Source organism: Myotis nattereri (assembly GCF_964212035.1).
Source record: "Myotis nattereri genome assembly, chromosome: X".
NCBI classification, from domain to species: domain Eukaryota; kingdom Metazoa; phylum Chordata; class Mammalia; order Chiroptera; family Vespertilionidae; genus Myotis; species Myotis nattereri.
The window spans coordinates 15,588,462-15,609,432 of record NC_138078.1 but is presented as its reverse complement, the minus strand read 5'-3'; the positions used below and the strand labels follow the sequence as shown (position 1 = coordinate 15,609,432).

Below are 20,971 nucleotides of genomic sequence, written 5' to 3'. Positions count from 1 at the left end.
GAGGAGGAGGAGAAGGAGGAGGAAAATAAAATCAATATGGACTCAGGGATTCCTGTTTTATTGAATGGGTTATAATATGTTACCTGTACTATCATCTGTTTAGATACTCAAATTGTCCCAGGACTGGCCTAATCCATTCAAGCTAGCTTTTGTGGGTTTTTCTTGATGTGTCCCTATCATTTTTTGAGCACTTTCTGTCTTTCTGTGACATGGCAAGATGTTCTAGGTCAGTGATGGCGAACCTATGACACGCGTGTCAGAGGTGACACACGAACTCATTTTTTTGGTTGATTTTTCTTTGTTAAATGGCATTTAAATATATAAAATAAATATCAAAAATATAAGTCTTTGTATTACTATGGTTGCAAATATAAAAACATTTCTATATGTGACACGGCACCAGAGTTAAGTTAGGGTTCTTCAAAATGCTGACACGCCGAGCTCAAAAGGTTCGCCATCACTGTTTTAGGTTCATTTGTACTTTCCCTGCCCCAGTCCTGGAATCAGCCCTGGTTCTTTTTAGTGGAGAATATTTATTTATTTATTTTAAATGTTTATTTTAAAGAGCGAGGAAGGGAGATAGATAGAAACATGGATGAGAGAGAATCATTGATCAGCTGCCTCCCACATGCCTCCTACGGGGGGTTGAGCCCATAACCCGGGCATGTGCTCTGACCAGGAATCGAACCGGGGACCTCTTAGTTCTTGAGTTGATGCTCAACCACTGAGCCACACCGGCCGGGCTGGAGAATGATATTTAGAAACCAAGGTCTGGGTGCTGGGAGGGGAGTGGTCATTGCTGCTGGGGTATGACTGTCCCCATGCCCTTTCATTGAATGAGCTGGGGAATGTATGCACATACACACGTTTACCTCTGTGTTTATCTCTCTGTCTGTTTCTGTGTGAAAACCAGGGGTTCACACTGATAGTTCCAATTCCACACCACAGTTTCGTTGTTATTTCTTTCCTTTTCATATTTGTAATTCCTTTCTCCAACTGGTTCCATTATCCTTCCTTTTTTTTTTTTTTAATATATTTTATTGATTTTTTTACAGAGAGGAAGGGAGAGAGATAGAGAGTTAGAAACATCGATGAGAGAGAAACATCGATCAGCTGCCTCCTGCACATCTCCCACTGGGGATATGCCTGCAACCCAGGTACATACCCTTGACCGGAATCGAACCCGGGACCCCTCAGTCCGCAGGCCGACGCTCTAGCCACTGAGCCAAACCGGTCTCGGCTGGTTCCATTATCCTTAATGTTTTACTTACTTGATCGGTTCCCCTGGATGTAGCCAATGTCATATCTCTGCCATCCCTCCCTCTCATGGCTGCTCCCCTCACTGGGGCCTACGCCATGCAAGTCCCTTTCTGCAGGTCACTGTCCTCACTGTGCTCAGGGTCACCATGCTGGGCCATCGCTCTTGTTACCTCTCCGCTTGTCCTCCTGACCCCACTTGGCTTTCAACATCCTGCTCTGGGCGACCTTGTTTACTCCTAACTAATGACTTGTGGATTGAACTATGGGAAAGGGTTTAAAGAAAGGCTTTAATCACTTAAAAAATATAGACGTAAGTCCATTGTTAGGCTTACACCTAGCTACTATTGTCGTCAGGTTAAATAAACCAGGTTACAATTTCTTAATGGCCTTTAAGAAAATTAAACACACACGTTTGACTTTGATTTACATAAGTGTCCCTAAATTTACAAACTCCCCTGCCACTGCCCTGTTTTTTCTTCATTACCTCCTATTGGTGGCCAGTCCCTTTCACCTGTTTACTTGATCCTATTTCTTCCATTTCTTCAAGGAACTTGCCTTATTACGTCTTTAAGTCTCTTTTTAAAAAAATATATATATATTATTGATTTTTTTACTGAGAGGAAGGGAGAGGCATAGAGAGTTAGAAACATCGATGAGAGAGAAACATCCATCAGCTGCCTCCTGCACACCCCCAACTGGGGATGTGCCTGCAACCAAGGTACATGCCCTTGACCGGAATTGAACCTGGGACCCTTCAGTCCGCAGGCGGACGCTCTATCCACTGAGCCAAACTGGTTAGGGCTTTAAGTCTCTTTTATCTTAAAATGAAAAGTAGGCAAAATTCACTTCCCTCTAACACTCTCCAGCTGTCTCTTTCACTTCAGAACTAACTTTCTGGAAAGAACTAGAAAAAAATCATATGCTCCTATTGCCTCTGTCTCCTGACCCCCTGTTATTTCCCAACCCTCCATGTTCTGGCTTCTCCTTATGCCATTGAACTGCTCTTGCCAAGCTCTCCGTTGGCCCCCTCATTGCATGATCTACTCTTCAGGCCTTACTCAGCTCCTTTGCGGCTCCTACTGCTGTCAGACTTGTCCTTGGGCTCAGGTGCCAGTTCCTCCTGTCTCTCGGGTTGCTCCTTCCTCTTCTCCTGTGTAGGCTCCTCTGTCTCTGTTGATCCCTTAAATGTCAGTTACCCTCAGGGTTTTGTCTTCTGCCCCCCCTTTTTTTGGTTATTTGCACATTCTCTAGAAATCATCTCCTTTACTTCCCATGCTTTAGTTGATAAAGTATGGGGAATATAGTGGGGCCTTGACTTACGAGTTTAATTCGTTCCGAGACCGAGCTTGTTAAGGAGCTCGTTAACTCAAATTACTCTATCAACTCAATGCAAAAAATCGGCCAAGAGATAGCTGGTATCTCAAAAAACTCATTAGTCGGGACACTCGTAAGTCAAGGCCCCACTGTACTTAGGAAGGTACATTTCCTGGCCTACTTTTCTGAGTTCTAGACCACTTTGTCCTATCTCCTGGACATCTTCATTTAGATGGGCCAGAGGCTTCTCGAATTCAACATGTGGAAAACAGCCCCTTTTCCTCTTCCTGTATTATCTTTTTCAGTGAATGGTATACCATCTTCATTCATGCCAGCTGGAAACCTGGCTTTAGTCAAGTCTCCCTTCTTAGTTCTTAGATCTTTTCTCTTTATTTCCACTGCTCTTAGACGACTATGGTTGTTTTTTTTTGGGGGGGGGGGTACCACAAAGGCTTTTAAATGGAATTTCTTTGCCTTTAGCTTCTCATTCCCCCAGTGCATCCTTTAGCAGGTGCATGGATGGAAGAATTCATTGTCACACAGCAAATACTTATTGAGCACACACCCAGTCCTGTTGGTGGTAAACATTTGAATGAATCATGGGGGAAGCAGGGAGGCCACGAAATACAGAAGGTGCCTAGAACCATACTTGGCACATACAAATGGTTGCTAAGTGATGGAAAGTGTACAGATAGCCACAGAGTGTTATGGGGAAGGTGGGGTAATGCTGAGTGAATTAATTGCTTCATGATTAAGAAAGAGTCAGGAGAAAAACAGGTAGCTGAGTCCCTGTGATTGTTTTTCTTTTCTGAAGATGTCTGATGCCATCAGACTTGTGTGCTGGGGTCTTTCTCTGATGTAGGCACTGTGTCTTTCTGGAGTGGTGACAAGCCACCTGATGGGCCTATGCTTTGGGCTTCAATTTCCTCACCAAATCAAAAACTGATTGGACAGTTAGATTAGAGGATCCTCAGATTTCTTCAATGTATAAAAGTCTTGGGTCATAGGATAAGACCACAAGTGGGACATGGGGGGTTGGATCTTCAAAACAATATAAGACTTTTTCTAGATCTCAGGAGTGAATTGTAAATGTTGAGAAGTAATTCTACTTTGCTTTTATTTGGTTCTCTTCTGTTTTCCTACAGTTCTTATTTGCTACATGCACACCAAAGTTCATGAAGCTAAGATGTCTCCTTTATCGATAGTTACAGCCCTGGTGGACAAAATTGGTAAGTGATACTATTTTCTATGCATACTTAAAATTCTTAAAAATTACAAGATATTATTTTAAAAATTTAAATCATTTTTTTATTTTTCAATTACAGTTGAAATACAATATTATATAGTTTCAGGTGTGCACCCCAGTGATTAGACATTATATAACTTAGTAAGTGATCATCCTGATAAATATTGTATCCATCTGATACCATACACAGTTATTAGAATACTATTAACTGTATTCGCTGTGCTGTAATTTACATCCCCATGACTATTCTGTAACATGCAACGTAATTACAAGATATTATTGAGATTAAAATTTTATGGGGGAATTTTTATGCATGTGGAAATGTCTAGAATGCTACATACAAAAATATTTATTATAATTATCTTTAGGTGGAAGGATTTTGTGTGGTTCCAGTTTTTTTTTATATATTCTTTACATTGTCTACATTTTAAAAAAAGACATACAGCCTGGCTGGAGTGATTGAGTGGTTGAGTGTCGACCTATGAACCAGGAGGTCATGGATGGATTCCTGATCAGGGCACATGCTTGGGTTGCAGGCTTGATCCCCAGTAGAGGGTGTGCAGGAGGCAGCCGATGAATGATTCTCTCTCATCAGTGATGTTGCTATCTCTGTCTTCCTCTCCTTTCCTCTCTGAAACCAATAAAAATATATTTAAAAAAAAGACATACAAATTTCTTTTGTGTGTCAACAAAGTCGTTATTTTTGGAAGACAAGAAATGTAGTGGAATTTACCAACATTTCAAACGAAATGGAATTTACCAACATTTTAAATGAAATTCTCCATTTGCAGCACAGGAAAGTTTGGGTGTGGTTTGAACTCAGATTGATTTTCTGTTTTGCAGATATGTGTAAGAAGAGCTTAAGTCCAGAACGGGACATCAAGTTTACTGGACATGTTAGCTGGGTTGGGAAGACATCTATGGAAGCGAAGATGCAAATGTTCCAGGTGTGTAAGCACCTAAACATGGCCCCTTTGTTTCAATACAACCCACTAGTCTTAGTTAAAGGAAAGCTTATTTACCTGTGTGTCTGTAGACAGGTATGTAGCTCACCACTTCTAGAAAAACTATTGAAAGTTCTGGTCACACAGATGGTGAATTATTAATATCCTCCTCCTGGACAAAGACCGATACATTATTTGGTGTTTATGTTTAGGGTTTATTACTTTCAAATCATTTCAGCTCCATGGTAAGGTGCTTGCTTCTGCTTTTGTGTGGAGAGTTGCACAAATGTCTGAGTTACGTTAGGCATGCATGGGATTGGTCAGTGTGTTAGTTTTCTAGGGTTGCTATCACAAAATACTATAAACCAGATGGCATAAAACAGCAGAAATGTATTTTCTTACAATTTGGAGGATAGAAGTCCAAGATCAAGGTCTCGGTGGGATTCTCCCTCTAAAATCTGTAAGGGAGAATCCTTCCTTGCTCCTTCCCAGCTTCTGGTAGTTTGCTGCCAGTCCTTGGCATTCCTTAGCTTGTAGCTGTAACCCTTCCATTTCTGCCTCATTATTACATGGCATTTCCTCTTGTGCATCTGTGTCTCCATGTCTCTTCTCCTCTCTTTATAAGGACATCAATAATATTGGATAAGGACCCACCCTACTCTAGTATGGCCTCATCTTAACTGATTATATCTGCAACAACTCTATTTCCAAATAAATGCGTGTTTATAGATACTTCAACATATATTTTTGGGGACACAGTTTAACCCAGAACAGACACTTAGACTATCACAGCAGTTAGGAACCTCTAATGAGCAAAACATAGAATAGCTACTATAAAGAAATGGAGAAATTTGACAAGGAAAACTACCTCAAAGGGGATAATAGCACAGAAATCAAATAGTTCAGCATATGTTTAAGATTTTATTATGAAAACTTAAGAATGACTTTTTTAATTTAGCCAGGGTATTCAGTAGACCTGTTATTCAGATACATTTTTTTGTTGTTGTTACGGAATTTTGAAATACTTCACCTTTTGGAAAAAGTTTGAAGCTTGCTCTGCAGTAATTAAAGTTATTTGTCAAAAAAAAAGTTATTTGTCAAAGCCCTGGTTGGGTGGCTCAGTTGGTTAGAGCATCATCCCACACACCAAAAGATTGTGGGTGTGATTCCTGGTCAGGGCACAAATCTAGGTTGCAGGTTCTATCCCCAGTCAGTATGGGAGGCAGCAGATTGATGTTTCTCTCTGCCTCTCTCTCTCTCTCTGCCTCTCTCCCTTCCTCTCTCTCTCTAAAAAAACAACAATAGTTATTTGTCAAAAATAGTTAAGTAGTTTTTTAATCCTTACCCAAGGATTTGATCTTTAGAATTGATTTTAGAGAGAGAGGAAGGGAGAGGAGAGAGAAACATCGATGTGGGATTGGCTGCCTCCCATACCCACCCTGACTGGGGATTGAACCTGCAACCTTTCAGTGTGTTGGGGCAGTGCCCCAAATAACTCATCTACCCGGCTAGTGCTTAAGTAGTTTTGTATTTGATGCTATATGTAAGCAGTTGGATTCTGTAACTCCAGTGCAGCTGTAACTGACGGTAGTACTGTTTTTAAAACAAAACACAATAAAGTTGGGGATCTGTATGATTTGCCCACACACTTTTTAAATCTTCATGGTTGGTTCCTAGTGCCACGTGCAGCAGATTGCTGGCATCGGACCAGCTTTCTAGGGAAACTTGACAATTTGAATCTTGGACAAGTCGATTGAAAAAGAGATACAGAGATTATTAGGAGGAGAGACCCAATGAAAATCAGTGTTAGGCAAGTACGAACTTTTGTTTTTAATTTTCATTTCTCATTGGCTGTTTTGCCTAATAACTTATTACTTGAGTGGTCCTTTCCATTCCAGAGAGGAGCTTGGCAATAGGTGCCTCTGGTTTGTGTGCATGTAGGTTCAAATCCCAGCTCTGCTGCTTATTAGCCACGTGACTGTGGGTAAATCACCTTCCCTGAGCCTCTCTTTTCTCAAGTGCAATATGGAAGCGGTAACAGTACCCTATTATATGGTGTGGTACAGATGAAATGGAAAACATCCCACCCATATGAAGAACTTGTTACGTTGCCTGTCACACAGTAACTACTAATCACATGTTGACAATAATGCTAATTTATTGTTACTATGGAGATGATCCCAAATCTCTGTTCTGGGCTTGACCTTCAGACCTAACTTTCCAAGCACCTATTATATCTCCCCCTACCCGGGCTCTTGCTACCTCCAGTCCAGTGCGTTTTAAATTGAGTGTCAGCTTCCCTTCTAATCCTGATCTTCCTTCAGTGTTTCCCCTTTGTCATCCTCCTGGCTTCCCAGATGCATACCTTTGTGATAGCTTAAATTTTTCCCTTTCCTGTGCAGCCTTTTGCCAAGTTTTACAAATTCATCATCCTCCGCAACTCACCACGGTCCTTTCTCTCCCTTGCCCTTGGCCCCTGTGTCCTGTTCAAGCCCCCACTGCCTCTGTGTGAGTACCTGAACTGTCTTTCAGTTAGTCTGCCGGCCTGTTGCATGTTTTCACCCTCTGTTCATTTTATACATTTTTATCAGATAGACCTTCCAAAGCTGATCTTAAATCACATCACTCTCCTAAAAACCTTGACCATTTTCTGCTCATTAAAGTCTAAACTCCTTTGACTAGTTAGGACCCAAGGGTCTCCGAAAACTAGCTCCAACATCACTTAAATACCTTCTTAGAGCATCTTTGAGCAGCCTGAGAGTAGGGAGTTGTTCATTTTGGCATTCCCGATACTTGGCGCTAGTAGGTGTTCATTATAATAAACCAGTAAGCAAGTGGCTGATATCGTTGCTTATGCTTTTTCCTTTTCCTGAAATCCTGTGTTCTGGCTCTGCACATCCACATTCCACGTGTGCTTCCAAGTCACTCCATGCTCGAATCCTTCCCTGGTCCTCCAGCTCATAATACCTGTTCCTTCCCATGATGCCTTCCTCAGAACCCTTTCTCTGACCTGCTGACCTCTGCTCCTCAGAGCTTCGTAGGAACATGTTTTCTCTTCTACTAGGTTACATGCTTCTCAACAACAGGATCTGGGTGTGAGTCACCAAGCCCACTTCCTGACGTCCACTCATTTAACAGTTCACTTAGCAATCATTTATTGCCTGCCATTCTGTGTTAGGTATACAGCCGTGAGCAAAACCCAGTTCCATTTTCTTGGAGTTTTCATTTTGGTAGTCCTCAATAATTACCTACCTTGATTCATACATTGACTGTCATTGATCAGGTATCTGCTATAGGCAGTCTTTGTGCTAAGTGCTTAGGGTACAAATGTCAATGAAAATGGCCTTTGTCCTCAAGGAACTCATGATGCAGTGGGGAGGCGGCCACTTAAATAAATGATCATGGTATAGTATATTAAGTATGATGCAGCATTTCTCAACAGGGACACTATTGGCATTACATGTGGGAAAATTCTCTGTTCTGCAGGACTTTCCCCCTGCATTGTGAAGTGTTCAGCTCCTTGCTCACCCCCATCCCACTAGTAATGCCTCCCAAGTCATGTGACAACCCTACACATTTCCAAATAACTCTACAGGGGTGAGAACCTCTGTCAGGAGAGGACTTTGCATTTAGTGGCAAACAAAGGAGGGAATGATGAGTTGTGTCTGGGGCGAAGGGATGCGTGTTTACTGACTGGGCCACGGGGGGCGGGGTGGTAGTGATGAATGTAGCCATGAGGAAGGCATCAGGCGAAGGCATGGAACAGAGGTATTCAACAGCACGGTCCATTCCAGGGCCTCCAAGTGGTTAGCCGTGGCTGGGGAAAAAGGTGCGGGTATGAGGAAGTGTTTGGGAACAGCTGGAGAGGAATTTGGGCTCTGGTGGAGGGCTGTATATACAGGGCCAACAGGCTTTGAGCAGGTGCTACAAGAAAGTCAAGGGGGGAGGTACTAGGGCCCAAACAGGTGTTAGTGACGAGGACTAGTGATGAGGAAGGAACTGAATGGACCCTCAGGTTATGATAGGACTTTATGATATGATTGTCCTGGAAGTACAGACTTCTAAGGGATAAAGAAACACCTTAAAACCTCAAAGGCTTTTGTGCATTGTAAGTATTTAGCTTAATCCACAGATTTGTCACTGATCTTATTCCTTCTTGGGAGCCCCTGTGCTCAGCTAAGGAATCCTAGACGTGTTGGTAGTTGGCACACTAAGGTTCTTGAAAATGCTAATGTCTATGTGAGTGGCGGGAGGTCCACCTGGCTCTGAAGCAGGACAGTGAAATGATGATGTAGTAGGTCCTTCTGTGACCCCTGTTGTTGGGTCCCAGTCAGGCTCAGCTCCGCAGCCTCTAGCTCATGTCCATCCCAGCATGTCCCGTAATACACTGTTTGGAATTTTGGGGTGTCTTTCTCCTGCTAGACCACAGGTTCCTGGTCACGCTGCTGTCCCCACACAGAGCCTAGTTCTGTGCCTGGAAACTCGGCAGCTGGTGGTTCATGAATGCACTTCTCTTTTTGTTTCTTTTAAAAAAATTGTTGAGGGTATTACAGATGTCCCCCATTTTCCCCCCCTTTGCCTCCCTCCTCTGGACTTCTGCCCCACCCCAGGCCTTCACCGCACTGTTGTCTGTGTCCATGGGCTATGCATATATGTATATAAGTTCTTTGGTTAATCTCTCCTCCTCCCTCACCCCATATCCCCCCTGAGGTCTGTCAGTCTCTTGCATGCTTCCATGTCTCAGGATCTATTTTGTTTGTCAATTTATTTTGTTCATTAGATTCCACATATAAGTGAGATCCTGTGATAACCTGTCTTTCTCTAACTGGCTTATTTCACTCAGTATAATAATTTCCAGGTCCATTCACGCTGTCTCAAAGGTTAAGAGAACCTTCTTTTTTGTACAGCTGCATAGTATGCCATTGTATAAATGTACCACACTTTCTCCTCTTTTTCTAATTGCTGCCTTTCTCAAAGCATGCACGCTCTCTGTTAGAATTGTAGCAGGTCTTCCCAGGAAATGCATTTCTTACATCTGCATTTTCTTTCCTTTGTTCTTTAGTTACAAGACAGTGAATTTTGTCCTGTTTTGGAAGCAACATTTGTAATGGTGGCCCGTGATTCTGAAAATAAGGGGTAATTGTTCTTTTTTTCTAATTCTTTATTTTGAAAAATTTTGAAGATACATAACACCAGAGAGAAGAGCATAATGAATGTCTATATGCGCATCACCTACACTTAAGGGTTTTAATATTTTTGCCATATTTGCTTCATCTGTTTTTTTAAAGTATATTATTTTCTTTATAATATTTTAAAGCAAATCCCAGACATAATGACATTTCACCTCTAAAAACTTTAGTTGAGGCATCTCTTAAAAAATGAGGATATTTTTTCCTGGCTGATGTAGCTTGGTGGTTGAGGATCAAGCCATGAACCAGGAGCTCAGGGTTCAATTCCTGATCAGGGCACATGCCCAGGTTGTGGGCTCAATCCCCAGTAGGGGGTGTGCAGGAGGCAGCTGATCAATGATTCTCTCTCATCATTGATGTTTCTCTCTTTCTCCCTTCCTCTCTGAAATAAAAAAATGTATTAAAATATTTTTTTAAATGAGAATATTTTCTTAAATAACTACATTACCATTAGCACACCTGACAAAAATACTAGTCAGTCCTTAGTATATTCCAATAATTCATATTCTATTTTCCCCAAATATCGTTTTAATGATTTGTTCAAATTAGAATACAAACAAAGTCCACATATTATATTTGATTTTTATGTCTCATAAGCCTGTTTTGTTGGTTAATAGCTTCAGTGAGATATAATTCACATATAGAATTCACCCATTGAGCCCTGACTGGTTTGGCTCAGTGGATAGAGCGTTGGCCTGTGGACTGAAAGTTCCCAGGTTCGATTCCGGTCAAGGGCATGTACCTTGGTTGCGGGCACATCCCCAGTGGGGGGTGTGCAGGAGGCAGCCAATTGATGTTTCTCTCTCATCGATGTTTCTGACTTTCTATCCCTCTCCCTTCCTCTCTGTAAAAAAATCAATGAAATATATTTTTTTAAAAAAAGAAACAAAAAGTCAGACCCTGGTTTGAATCTAACTTATAAAAAAAAATAATTCACCCATTGAAAGTGTACAATTTTGTGGATTTTAGTGTATTCACAGTTGTGCAGTCTCTAGAGGTTGTTTAAATCCAGAATAGTTGTGTGTCTCCACTGTTCTCCTCTTTTTCCCCCCACTCAGACCCAAAGTATCAACACTCACTAGGTGAGCTGCTGTTGACACAAAATGTTAACATCATTGCATGCATCCTTATTGTTTTATCAACTCATTGAAAGGCCCAATGGGTTCTTCTAGACCAGGGGTGGGAAACATCCAGCCCGTGGACTGTATAAGGCTTGAGAAATTATTTGGCCTGGCCCTGCCAAGGCAGTAGGGGTGAGTTCATTAAATGTTTGACCAAATAGAGCAGGCTCATTTTTAAACTGATAATTTTGTATGGCCTGCAAATGATGTCATAAATATCCTTGGCAGAAAAAAGGTTCCCCACCCCTGTTCTAGACAATGTCCAACTTTCTGGATTTTCAAGAAAAAAAAAATACCATGAGGAAGCATGGACTTGTTTCTTTATTCCCTAGTATTTTCTATAAATTGAAGTTAGAGCTAGAGCCTTGATTAGATTCAGGTTCAGCTTATTGGGTGAGAGCACTTCATGGGTGATGCTGTGTATCTCGTGTCTTGTATTGTGTCATATAAGGAGGTATAGATGGTCTCCCTCCTAGCGATGCTAAGATTGATGCGTGGGCTCAAATAGTGACAACCTGATCTTGCCACTGTCAAGTTCAGATTATCCGCTTATGATCAGCAGTGATCTACAGGGCAGGGTGTATCCAATGTATATTTTGTCATCCTGCACATAGCTAGCTCCCCATCCGTCTTTTTCCGTGGCTCTTAATGCCCTTTGTTGATCATTGCTTTAATCATGTGGGAGTGTAAAAGGATTCTCAAATTCTGTCATTCTTTCAACATTTATTAGCTGGAGTTCTGTGAAGAAGAGCTGTCCCTTATCAACTAGGGCAATTTGGTTTGTAAAGGGAAGTAAGATGAATGTTTCATTCCTGTGTTTTACTTACACATTTGCAAAAGAATGAGCTAGTGACAGCATGGTTTTTCTACTTTTTTGGTTTTTAAAAAAAAGTATCATTATGAATGCATGGATTTTAACATATAAATGTATTTCCACGAATTGTAGCCAGTGCTCTTACCGCTCAGAGTATACTCTCTTTGGTCAGTGGGAGCCCCTTTAAGCTGCCTCCTGTGATAAGCCCTTTTGACATTTCCGCATTGGTTTTTGATACCTGCCTGCTCTCTGGTGCAACAAGTTATCTTGGGCTCATCTTACACATTTCCTGCCCCAGGCCTAGAAACAGCCATTTCCCCAAGGAGTCCTGGGGTTCCTTTTAGTGGGAACTGGTATTTAGAGACCAAAATCTAGGCACTAGAACTGTATTGTTACTAGTTTATCATCATGTCTAGGCCTTTTTAGTGGACAGAGCTTGGGTGTATATTATAAAGCAAATAAATAAACAACCTCATGAGTTTATAGTGTCATTTTCAAGTTTAATTGTACAAGCTTTAACTCATTTGGCTTTCTACTTTATCTTTTTTCTCTTAAATTGATTTATTGGTTCCTAACAACAGTTCCACCCAAGGCCTTCAAACTGAGAAAAACCATCTAATTGTGTTGGGGGGAGCAGGGTGGGAGAGAGTGTTACAGGATTGCTGTTTGTACAGGACAGTCTAGAGCAGTGGTTCTCAACCTTCCTAATGCTGTGACCCTTTAATACAGTTCCTCATGTTGTGGTGACCTCCAACCATAAAATTATTTTCGTTGCTACTTCATAACTAATTTTGCTACTGTTATGAATCTGATATGCAGGATGTATTTTCATTGTTACAAATTGAACATAATTAAAGCATAGTGATTAATCACAAAAACAATATGTAATTATATATGTGTTTTCCGATGGTCTTAGGCAACCCCTGTGAAAGGGTCATTCGACCCCCAAAGGGGTCGCGACCCACAGGTTGAGAACCGCTGCTCTAGAGGCCTTTGGGGAGTCTAATTTGTATTAGAAACTTGAGTGAGGAGTTTGCAATGAGACGTCATTTCTGCGTGAAAAGCTGACATGGAAAATGTGTTAAGATTGAAAAATACCTTGGCGACTGGTCTGAGCAAAGAATGCACCCATCTAGCTTCAGTCCTCCCACCGTCCCCAGCTGACCTGCTTGCTGCTCTGGTGCCTGGCCTGGGGCTCCTTTGCCAGCACTGGGGGGCATTACTTAAAATTCCTCTCCCAGCTGATGTATTTCAGTTTCCCAAACTGCCATTTCAGGTCTTTTGTTTCCATTGTTGTTTCATCAAACTTTTGGATTCTACCACAGTGAAATACTATGTTCCTTTTTGCTCAGTTTTCTATTTTAAAAAATTTGACACCTACAGAAAAATAGAATAATGCATTGAACACTTATATATACCCTTTACTTAAATTTGCCAATTAATGTTTTGCCACCAACCTATTTTCCTGTCCTTTATAAATATATATACACATTCCCCCCTGAATCATTCAAAAGTTTGAGACTGTTTCACCCATAAATAGTTTAGCATATATCTCCTAAGAATAAGATAATTCTCCTACATAACCTCACTGCTTTTATTATACCCAAGAAATTGAACAGTGATATAATTGTATTATGCAATATATGATCCATATCCAAACTTCGCCAATTGTCCCTAAAATATCCTTTATGGTTTCTTCCCCTGAGGCAGATCTAATCATGGATCATGTATTGCAGTTGGTTACCATGGATCTTTTTTTTTTTTTAAATATATTTTATTGATTTTTTACAGAGAGGAAGGGAGAGAGATAGAGAGAAACATCGATGAGAGAGAAACATCGATCAGCTGCCTCCTGCACATCTCCTCCTGGGGATATGCCTGCAACCCAGGTACATGCCCTTGACCGGAATCGAACCCGGGACCTTTCAGTCCGCAGGCCGACGCTCTATCCACTGAGCCAAACCGGTTTCGGCTCCATGGTTCTTTAAATTAGTCACCCTGTCATTTTCTGTCTTGACATTTTTGAAGAGTCGAGTCCGGATGTCTAGTAGGATGTTCTGCAACCAATTTTGACTGCTTCCTTGTGATTAGGATCAGGTGAAACATGTTGGCAAGCAGTCGTGTCCTTTTGATAATGTGAACTTCCTACTGTGCAGATGGGTCTGTAACCAGAAGCCTCCTCTATTTTTCCAGAGTCCTTGTGTGAAGCAGTCAGTAAGCGTTATTCAAAATGAACAGCAAAGTCCTGCTGGTGTGGCTCAGTGCTTGAGTGTTGACCTATGACCTACGAACCAAGAGGTCACAGTTCAATTCCTGGTCAGGCCACATGCCCGGGTTGCAGGCTCAGTCCTCAGTAGGGGGCATGTAGAAGGCCGATCAAATATATTTTTAAAAAATGTTATTATCTAATAAAAATGGAAGATTAACTATTACCCACCAGTTTTCAAGTCTTTGCTGTTTGCTTGTTTTTTAAAGAATATTTTAAAATATATTGTCATTGATTTCAGAGGAAGGGAGAGAGAGAGATAGAAACATCAATGATGAGAGAATATCATTGATTAGCTGCCTCCTGCATGCCCCCCACTGGGGATCGAGCCCGCAACCCGGGCATGTGCCCTTGACTGGAAACGAATCCAGGACCCTTCAGTCACAGGCCAACATTCTATTCACTGAGCCAAACTGCCTAGGGAAGATAATAACATTTTAATTTATACTCTTTTCTTCTCTTTAGGTCGGCATTTGTAAATCCACTCATCCCTGAAGGCCCTAAGGAAGAAGCGCTCTTTAGACAAGGAGAATGTATATTAATTTTTTATAATAAGATAAACTTTTAAAAGCACATTAACTGTACTGCAGAAGAGATTATTTTTAAGAGTATGCATGGGCTCATATTAGTCAGGTGTCTTACTCATTCCAAGAATTTATTGAAATTAAAAATACCTTATTTTTTGTTCCATGAAGTTCATACTTTGAACAATTTTATCAATCAGCCAATATTTATTAATTGAAGTAATTTTTTCTCATTGTTCATGAAATGGTAAATGTATCTTTAATGAAATAACTTGGTTGGGGCTCTAGGTCAGGATGATTATAGCTGGTTTTACAGTGAGCTGATACAATTTCCTTGTGAAAGCAAAGAATCACAGAAAGTTTTTGTGAGCCGTATGGACAATTTCCAGGGGGATTGTTACAGTCTAGAACAGGGGTGGGCAAACTTTTTTACTTGAGGGCCACAATGGGTTCTTAAACTGGACCGGAGGGCCGGAACAAAAGCATGGATGGAGTGTTTGTGTGAACTAATATAAATTCAAAGTAAACATCATTACATAAAAGGGTACGGTCTTTTTTTTGAATAGTTTTATTCATTTCAAACGGGCCGGATCCGGCCCGCGGGCCGTAGTTTGCCCACGCCTGGTCTAGAAGTACAGCCCAGTTCAGAAACCCCAGTGTGCAGTGTGACCCTCCTAACCATGGTTCCTTATTGTCCCATATTTCAGTGAACAAGGGGAGAAGGGTTGCCTTCAGCTCCATGTCATTACTGAAAATGGCTCCCAGTGCTGAGGAGAGGACGACCATCCATGAGATGTTTCTGAACACACTGGATCAGAAGTAAGTTAGGCTGGCCCGGCCAGTGTAGCTCAGTGGTTGAGCATTGACTTATGAACCAGGAGGTCACAGTTCGATTCCTGGTCGGGGCACCTGTTTGGGTTGTGGGCTCAGTCCCCAGTGGGGTGGGGGGGCATGCAGGAAGCAACTGATCAATAGTTCTCATCAGTGATGTTTCTATCTCTCTCTCCCTCTTCCTTTCTCTTTGAAATAAAGAATATTTTAAAACAAAAAGTAAGTTAGGCTGGTGAGATTCCACATTAGGATGCATTAATACTTGGTGTTCTCCATAGCCAGGCTTGCCTGAACATATTGGAAATTTTTTGCAAATATTTTACTTTTTAGCAGCTAAACCATGGCCCTAACAGGGTTTACTGATTCTCTATTTGCACAGGACTATAAGTTTTCAAAGTCGAGTTTTGCCCCCTAATGCAGTATGGATGGAGAAATCAAAACTGAAGAGCTTGGAAATTTGCCACCCTCAGGTATTGTGATATGGTGAAAAACCTAAATAGGATAACTTGCATCAATGATATTCATCTAAGACAGCGGTTCTCAACCTGTGGGTCGCCAACCTGTGGGTCGCGACCCCTTTGGGGGTCGAACGACCCTTTCACAGGGGTTGCCTAAGACCATCAGAAAACACATATATAATTACATATTGTTTTTGTGATTAATCACTGTGCTTTATGTTCAATTTGTAAAATGAAAATACATCCTGCATATCAGATATTTACATGACGATTCATAACAGTAGCAAAATTATAGTTATGAAGTAGCAACGAAAATAATTTTATGGTTGGGGGTCACCACAACATGAGGAACTGTATTAAAAGGTTGCGGCATTAGGAAGGTTGAGAACCACTGATCTAAGATATGATATCTTTAAACTGGTCTCTGTTCTTTGGCATTATTAATTCCTTTGTTATGTATATGAGGGTGGCCATGATCTTGTATTTCCTATCATTCATTTTATGCCCTATAGGAGAGGAATATTTTCAATAGGATCTTTGGTGGTTTCCTTATGAGGAAAGCATATGAACTCGGATGGGCTACTGCTTGTAACTTTGGGTAAGTTAGATTTAAGGTAGTGTTGACTTCTGAGAAGCAATTTTTACTACCCCACTGAAATGAAACATTTTGGACCAGTCTGGATGTGTTGGGGAATTTTTTGTGTTTTTAAAATAAATATCACACTTATACCAGCTGGGTTTGATCCTCATTTTAGAAGTCTGTTACTCTGACTAGGTAAATTAGTACATTACAGGCATACCTCGTTTTATTGTGCTCCAGTTTATTGCACTCCACAGATGTTGTGTTTTTTATAAATTGAAGGCAAGACCTTCCATCAGCAAAAAGGTTATGCCTCGCTTTATTTCAATGCTTATTTTTTGCGGTGGTCTGGAACCAAACCTGCAATATCTCCGAGGTCTGCCTGTAAAGACCTATGAGAAAGGGAGGTGATAATATGCTGAAGGGAAAAGATACAGTGACTTTGGCACTGATCTTGTCACAGTGACATGTCTTACCATTCCTCGCTGGTATGACTGCTTTCCCCTTCTCTAGGTTTATTCTTTGATCATTTAAATTTTGCTTCAGTCACTTGTTAGGGAAAAAAATAGCATCTGAATTTTACACTTGACCCCAAATTCTGCCTTTCCCAATAGTGGTTCCCGACCATTTGTCGTGGCGGTGGATGACATCATGTTTCAGAAACCTGTTGAGGTTGGATCATTGCTGTTTCTGTCTTCCCAGGTAGGTGTGCGATGAGATAAAATACAATTTATGATCATTTGGGCCTAGAAGAGCAGTTTTGATATCCTACAGCTATTGCTTCTCTTGTGACTGCCTGTTCCCCCTTCCCAATGTGACTGGCTCACTCGTATCTATAATCTCTTAGGTTTGCTTTACTCAAGGCAACTACATTCAAGTCAGAGTCCACAGCGAAGTGGCCTCTCTGCACAATAAAGAGCATACGACCACCAATGTCTTTCATTTCACGTTCATGTCGGAGAATGAAGTGCCCTTGGTTTTCCCCAGAACATACGGAGGTAAGCAGCCAGGATGGCGTGTCCCTAACAAAGGCAGGAACTTTTCAAGAAATTTTCTCCTTTCAAATTGTTGTAGGAAGCACACTGATGCCTGTTAGCTCAAGAGCACATCTTTAAAATCAATATATATTATTGATTTCAGAGAGGAAGGGGGAGGGGGGGGAGAGAAAGAGAAACACCAGTGATGAGAGAGAACCATTGATCAGCTGCCTCCTGCATGCCCCCTACTGGGGATCGAGCCCACAACCCAGGCATGCGCCCTGACGGGGAATCAAACCATGACCTCCAGGTTCATAGGTCAACGCTCAACCACTGAGCACATCTTTAGGAGATTGTGCATTTTCAGGTTCTGCAGCCCTGAAGGCCAGGATGCCTCCTGGCCCCACAGGTGGCTGTGGCTGCTCTGCCCACCTGGCTCTTGTCTGAAGGGCGGGTGCCAGCTGCAAGCAGCCACTGGGGGTCAAAGACGGGTCCAGCCAAAGGGAAGGGGTGGGAGTCGAGGCTTGGGAACCTTGCGTACCCCTGGCCCAATAGCACTTGCTGGGCACCAGTTCTGCGTTCTCACTGCTGCCCAGTGTTCCAGAGTAGTCTTGTGTTTATACCTTGCTGTTCTCAGGCACTGCAAGTTTCTCCATGATTATCTCTCTTGTGTTTCAGAGTCCATGCTGTATTTAGATGGGCAGCGGCATTTTAACTCCATGAGTGCATCGGATACCATGAAAAAGGACTACCTTTTGAAGCCCCAGGGAAAGCCACGCTTGTTGGAGACCAGCGTTCCTCAGTGACATAGTGCCTGATGCAGGCCTCATCGCGTTTATTGGTTTAGTGTTTATGCTCCTCCCCCACAGAGAAAAAGAATGTATTCAGCTTTTAGGATGACTAAAAAAGTAGAGCAAGAGAGTGGCTGGCTGGGACAGAGGGAGAGAGAGTTATTAAATAATAAACACTTTCAAAATGATCGAAATTGTGAATCCACCATGTTGCTTCCTGTCTGCTGAAGAAATCAGGACAGATGCCTTTGTATGCCATTGAACACATCTTTTTCTTACACATATCACAGACTATCCATGTGTCCATGGTTTCTTGCCAAGGCATTTAGAGGGCATTCCTTCAGCCTGACCTTTGCGGCAGTTCCCCTGTGTCCTCTAAATCCCAGCAACCCTCCATGATTCCTTAGTGTTTTGCCTCCCCCTGGTTTCCAGCTTTCGTTGTTAGCAAAGGGTAGATAAAAAGTGGGGGCAAGCCCTGACCAGTTTGGCTCAGTAGATAGAGCGTCGGCCTGCGGACTGAAGGGTCCCAGGTTCGATTCCAGTCAAGGGCATGTACCTTGGTTTCGGGCACATCCCCAGTAGGGGGTGTGCAGGAGGCAGCTGATCAATGTTTCTCTCTCATCGATGTTTCTAACTCTCTATCCCTCTCCCTTCCTCTCTGTAAAAAATCAATAAAATATTTAAAAAAAAGAAAAAGTGGGGGCGAAGGGATTTGACGAAAGAGGTGGTATTGTGAAAGATTTGTGGGAAGCTTTAGATCCAAAGCCATAAGCGGAGGTGTTCAGAGATGAGCCAGATGAGGAAACAGGACCATGTGTTCACTCTTTCACTAGACAGCTCCTAGTACTCTCTGCTGGTGGGATATATAATTAAAAAACAATTCCAAGCCGGTTTGGCTCAGTGGATAGAGCATCGGCATGCGGACTGAAGGGTCCCGGGTTTGATTCCAGTCAGGGGTACGTAGCTTGGTTGCAAGCTCAATCCCTGGCCCTTAATCCCTGGGGCTGAGGCGTATGCAAGAGGCAACCAATTGATGTGTCTCTCTTCCATCGAAGTTTCTTTGTCTGTCCCCCTCCCTTCCAGAAACTCTCTAAATATCAATGGAAAAATATCCTCAGGTGAGGATTAACAACAACAACAAAAACACACCCAAGAACAATAATAACAGCTGCTTATGCTTGTGGATCATACTTGCTATGTGGTAGCTCATTTATTTCTTTTTAAAAAATATTTTTTATTGATTTCAGAGAGGAAGGGAGAGGGAGAGATAGAAACATCAATGATGAGAGAGAATCATTGATTGGCTGCTTCCTGCACGCCCCACATTGGGGAATGAGCGCACAACTGGGGATATGCCGTGACCACCAGGAATCAAACCATGACTTCCTGGTTCATAGGTCGGTGCTCAACCACTGAGCCACACCAGCTGGGCAAGCTCATTTATTTCTTCCATCAGTGCTATGAGGTAGGTTCTGTAACCCCATCAGAGGGTTAGGTCAGGAAACTGAAGTACAGAGAGGTTAAGTAACTTGCCAGGGTCCCACCGCTAGTAGGTGGTGGTGCTGGGATTCAGAATGAGACTCTGTGGGGCCAGAGTACTCTTACCCAGTACACTATACTGCTTTCTAGAAATGTAGCAAGGGAGGCCACACCCAGTATCAATCACAGTGTCACCTAGGGGGGGCTGTACCCAATATCTCAATTACCAAAGGGAGGTATTCCCTTGAGTCCGCAGCCAAAACACAGTTTCTTCCTGGATGGGACAGGAAGTTGATCAAGGTCAGAAGAGACAAAGACCAGCCTGCAGAGAAGAAAAAAGTCATCTCTGAAAAGGAAGGAAGCAGTCTTTAGTGTGGGTTCCATATCAGTAGTCACAAACTTGGCTCTGCCTCAGAATTAGCTGGCATGCTTTTAAAAATCATGCTTTTTATGGAAATCACAGTTACTATGAACAAACCTTTCTGACATCGGCAGTCCTGGGAACAAACAGCAGCCAGTGTGGCACTCGAGTAGTTTGCTAGCATCCGTCTTTGCCTCCTGAGCCTCATCTGGCCCTTCAGCACAGTGTTTTGCATATCTACCCACAACCCAGTGGGGCCCCTGAGGGGGCTGCCGGGAAGGGATGAAGGGAGAGGGATGGGCTCTGAGGAGTTGTGTGAATGTGTTCAGTGGAGTTCAGTTAAGAGACCTAATCCTGTTGTGTGAAATGTACATTATCCATTCATCCGTTTATTGCTGTGCACTGTAGCTTTTTCTAAAACTTTCCTTGCTATTTTAAGTAATTTATAATAATAAAAGCATAATATGCTAATTAGACCGACGTCCTTCCAGACGTCCTTCTGGACAATCTTCCAGATGAAGATGGGGCTGCGAGGGAAGCCCGGGTCCCGGGTGTCGGAGGGAAGCCCAGCGCCTGAGTGCCAAAAGGAAGCCGGTACCAGCAGCTGGGGGAAGGAAGGCCTACTCTTGCACGAATTTTGTGCATCAGGCCTCTGGCATTGCAATAAATATCTTAAGTAGTTAAAATATTTAACCCTTATAAATTATTTTCTTAGGAAAATTGTAGAGAAGTGATGTCCAGGGCAAAATAGTACATATGTGTTGAAGGCTTTGAGTATATTTCACATACCCCACTAGAACAGTTGCACATGTTCAT

General features: G+C 42.2%; 1 protein-coding gene across 3 annotated transcripts in view; it reads left to right on the top strand.

The window, feature by feature from the left end:
* Positions 1-20,623, top strand: part of ACOT9 (acyl-CoA thioesterase 9) — a 35,861-nt gene extending 15,238 nt beyond the window's left edge. For all 3 annotated transcript variants that reach the window (XM_081081229.1, XM_081081230.1, XM_081081228.1), the window contains 10 exons: positions 3,720-3,803; positions 4,664-4,767; positions 9,827-9,900; positions 14,620-14,687; positions 15,386-15,497; positions 15,889-15,979; positions 16,480-16,565; positions 17,162-17,249; positions 17,395-17,545; positions 18,203-20,623. In XM_081081229.1, coding sequence (XP_080937355.1) covers positions 3,720-3,803; positions 4,664-4,767; positions 9,827-9,900; positions 14,620-14,687; positions 15,386-15,497; positions 15,889-15,979; positions 16,480-16,565; positions 17,162-17,249; positions 17,395-17,545; positions 18,203-18,330 — 986 coding nt within the window. In that variant the 3' untranslated portion in view covers positions 18,331-20,623. The remainder of the gene's footprint in view (positions 1-3,719; positions 3,804-4,663; positions 4,768-9,826; positions 9,901-14,619; positions 14,688-15,385; positions 15,498-15,888; positions 15,980-16,479; positions 16,566-17,161; positions 17,250-17,394; positions 17,546-18,202) is intronic.
* The last annotated feature ends 348 nt before the right edge of the window (positions 20,624-20,971 follow it).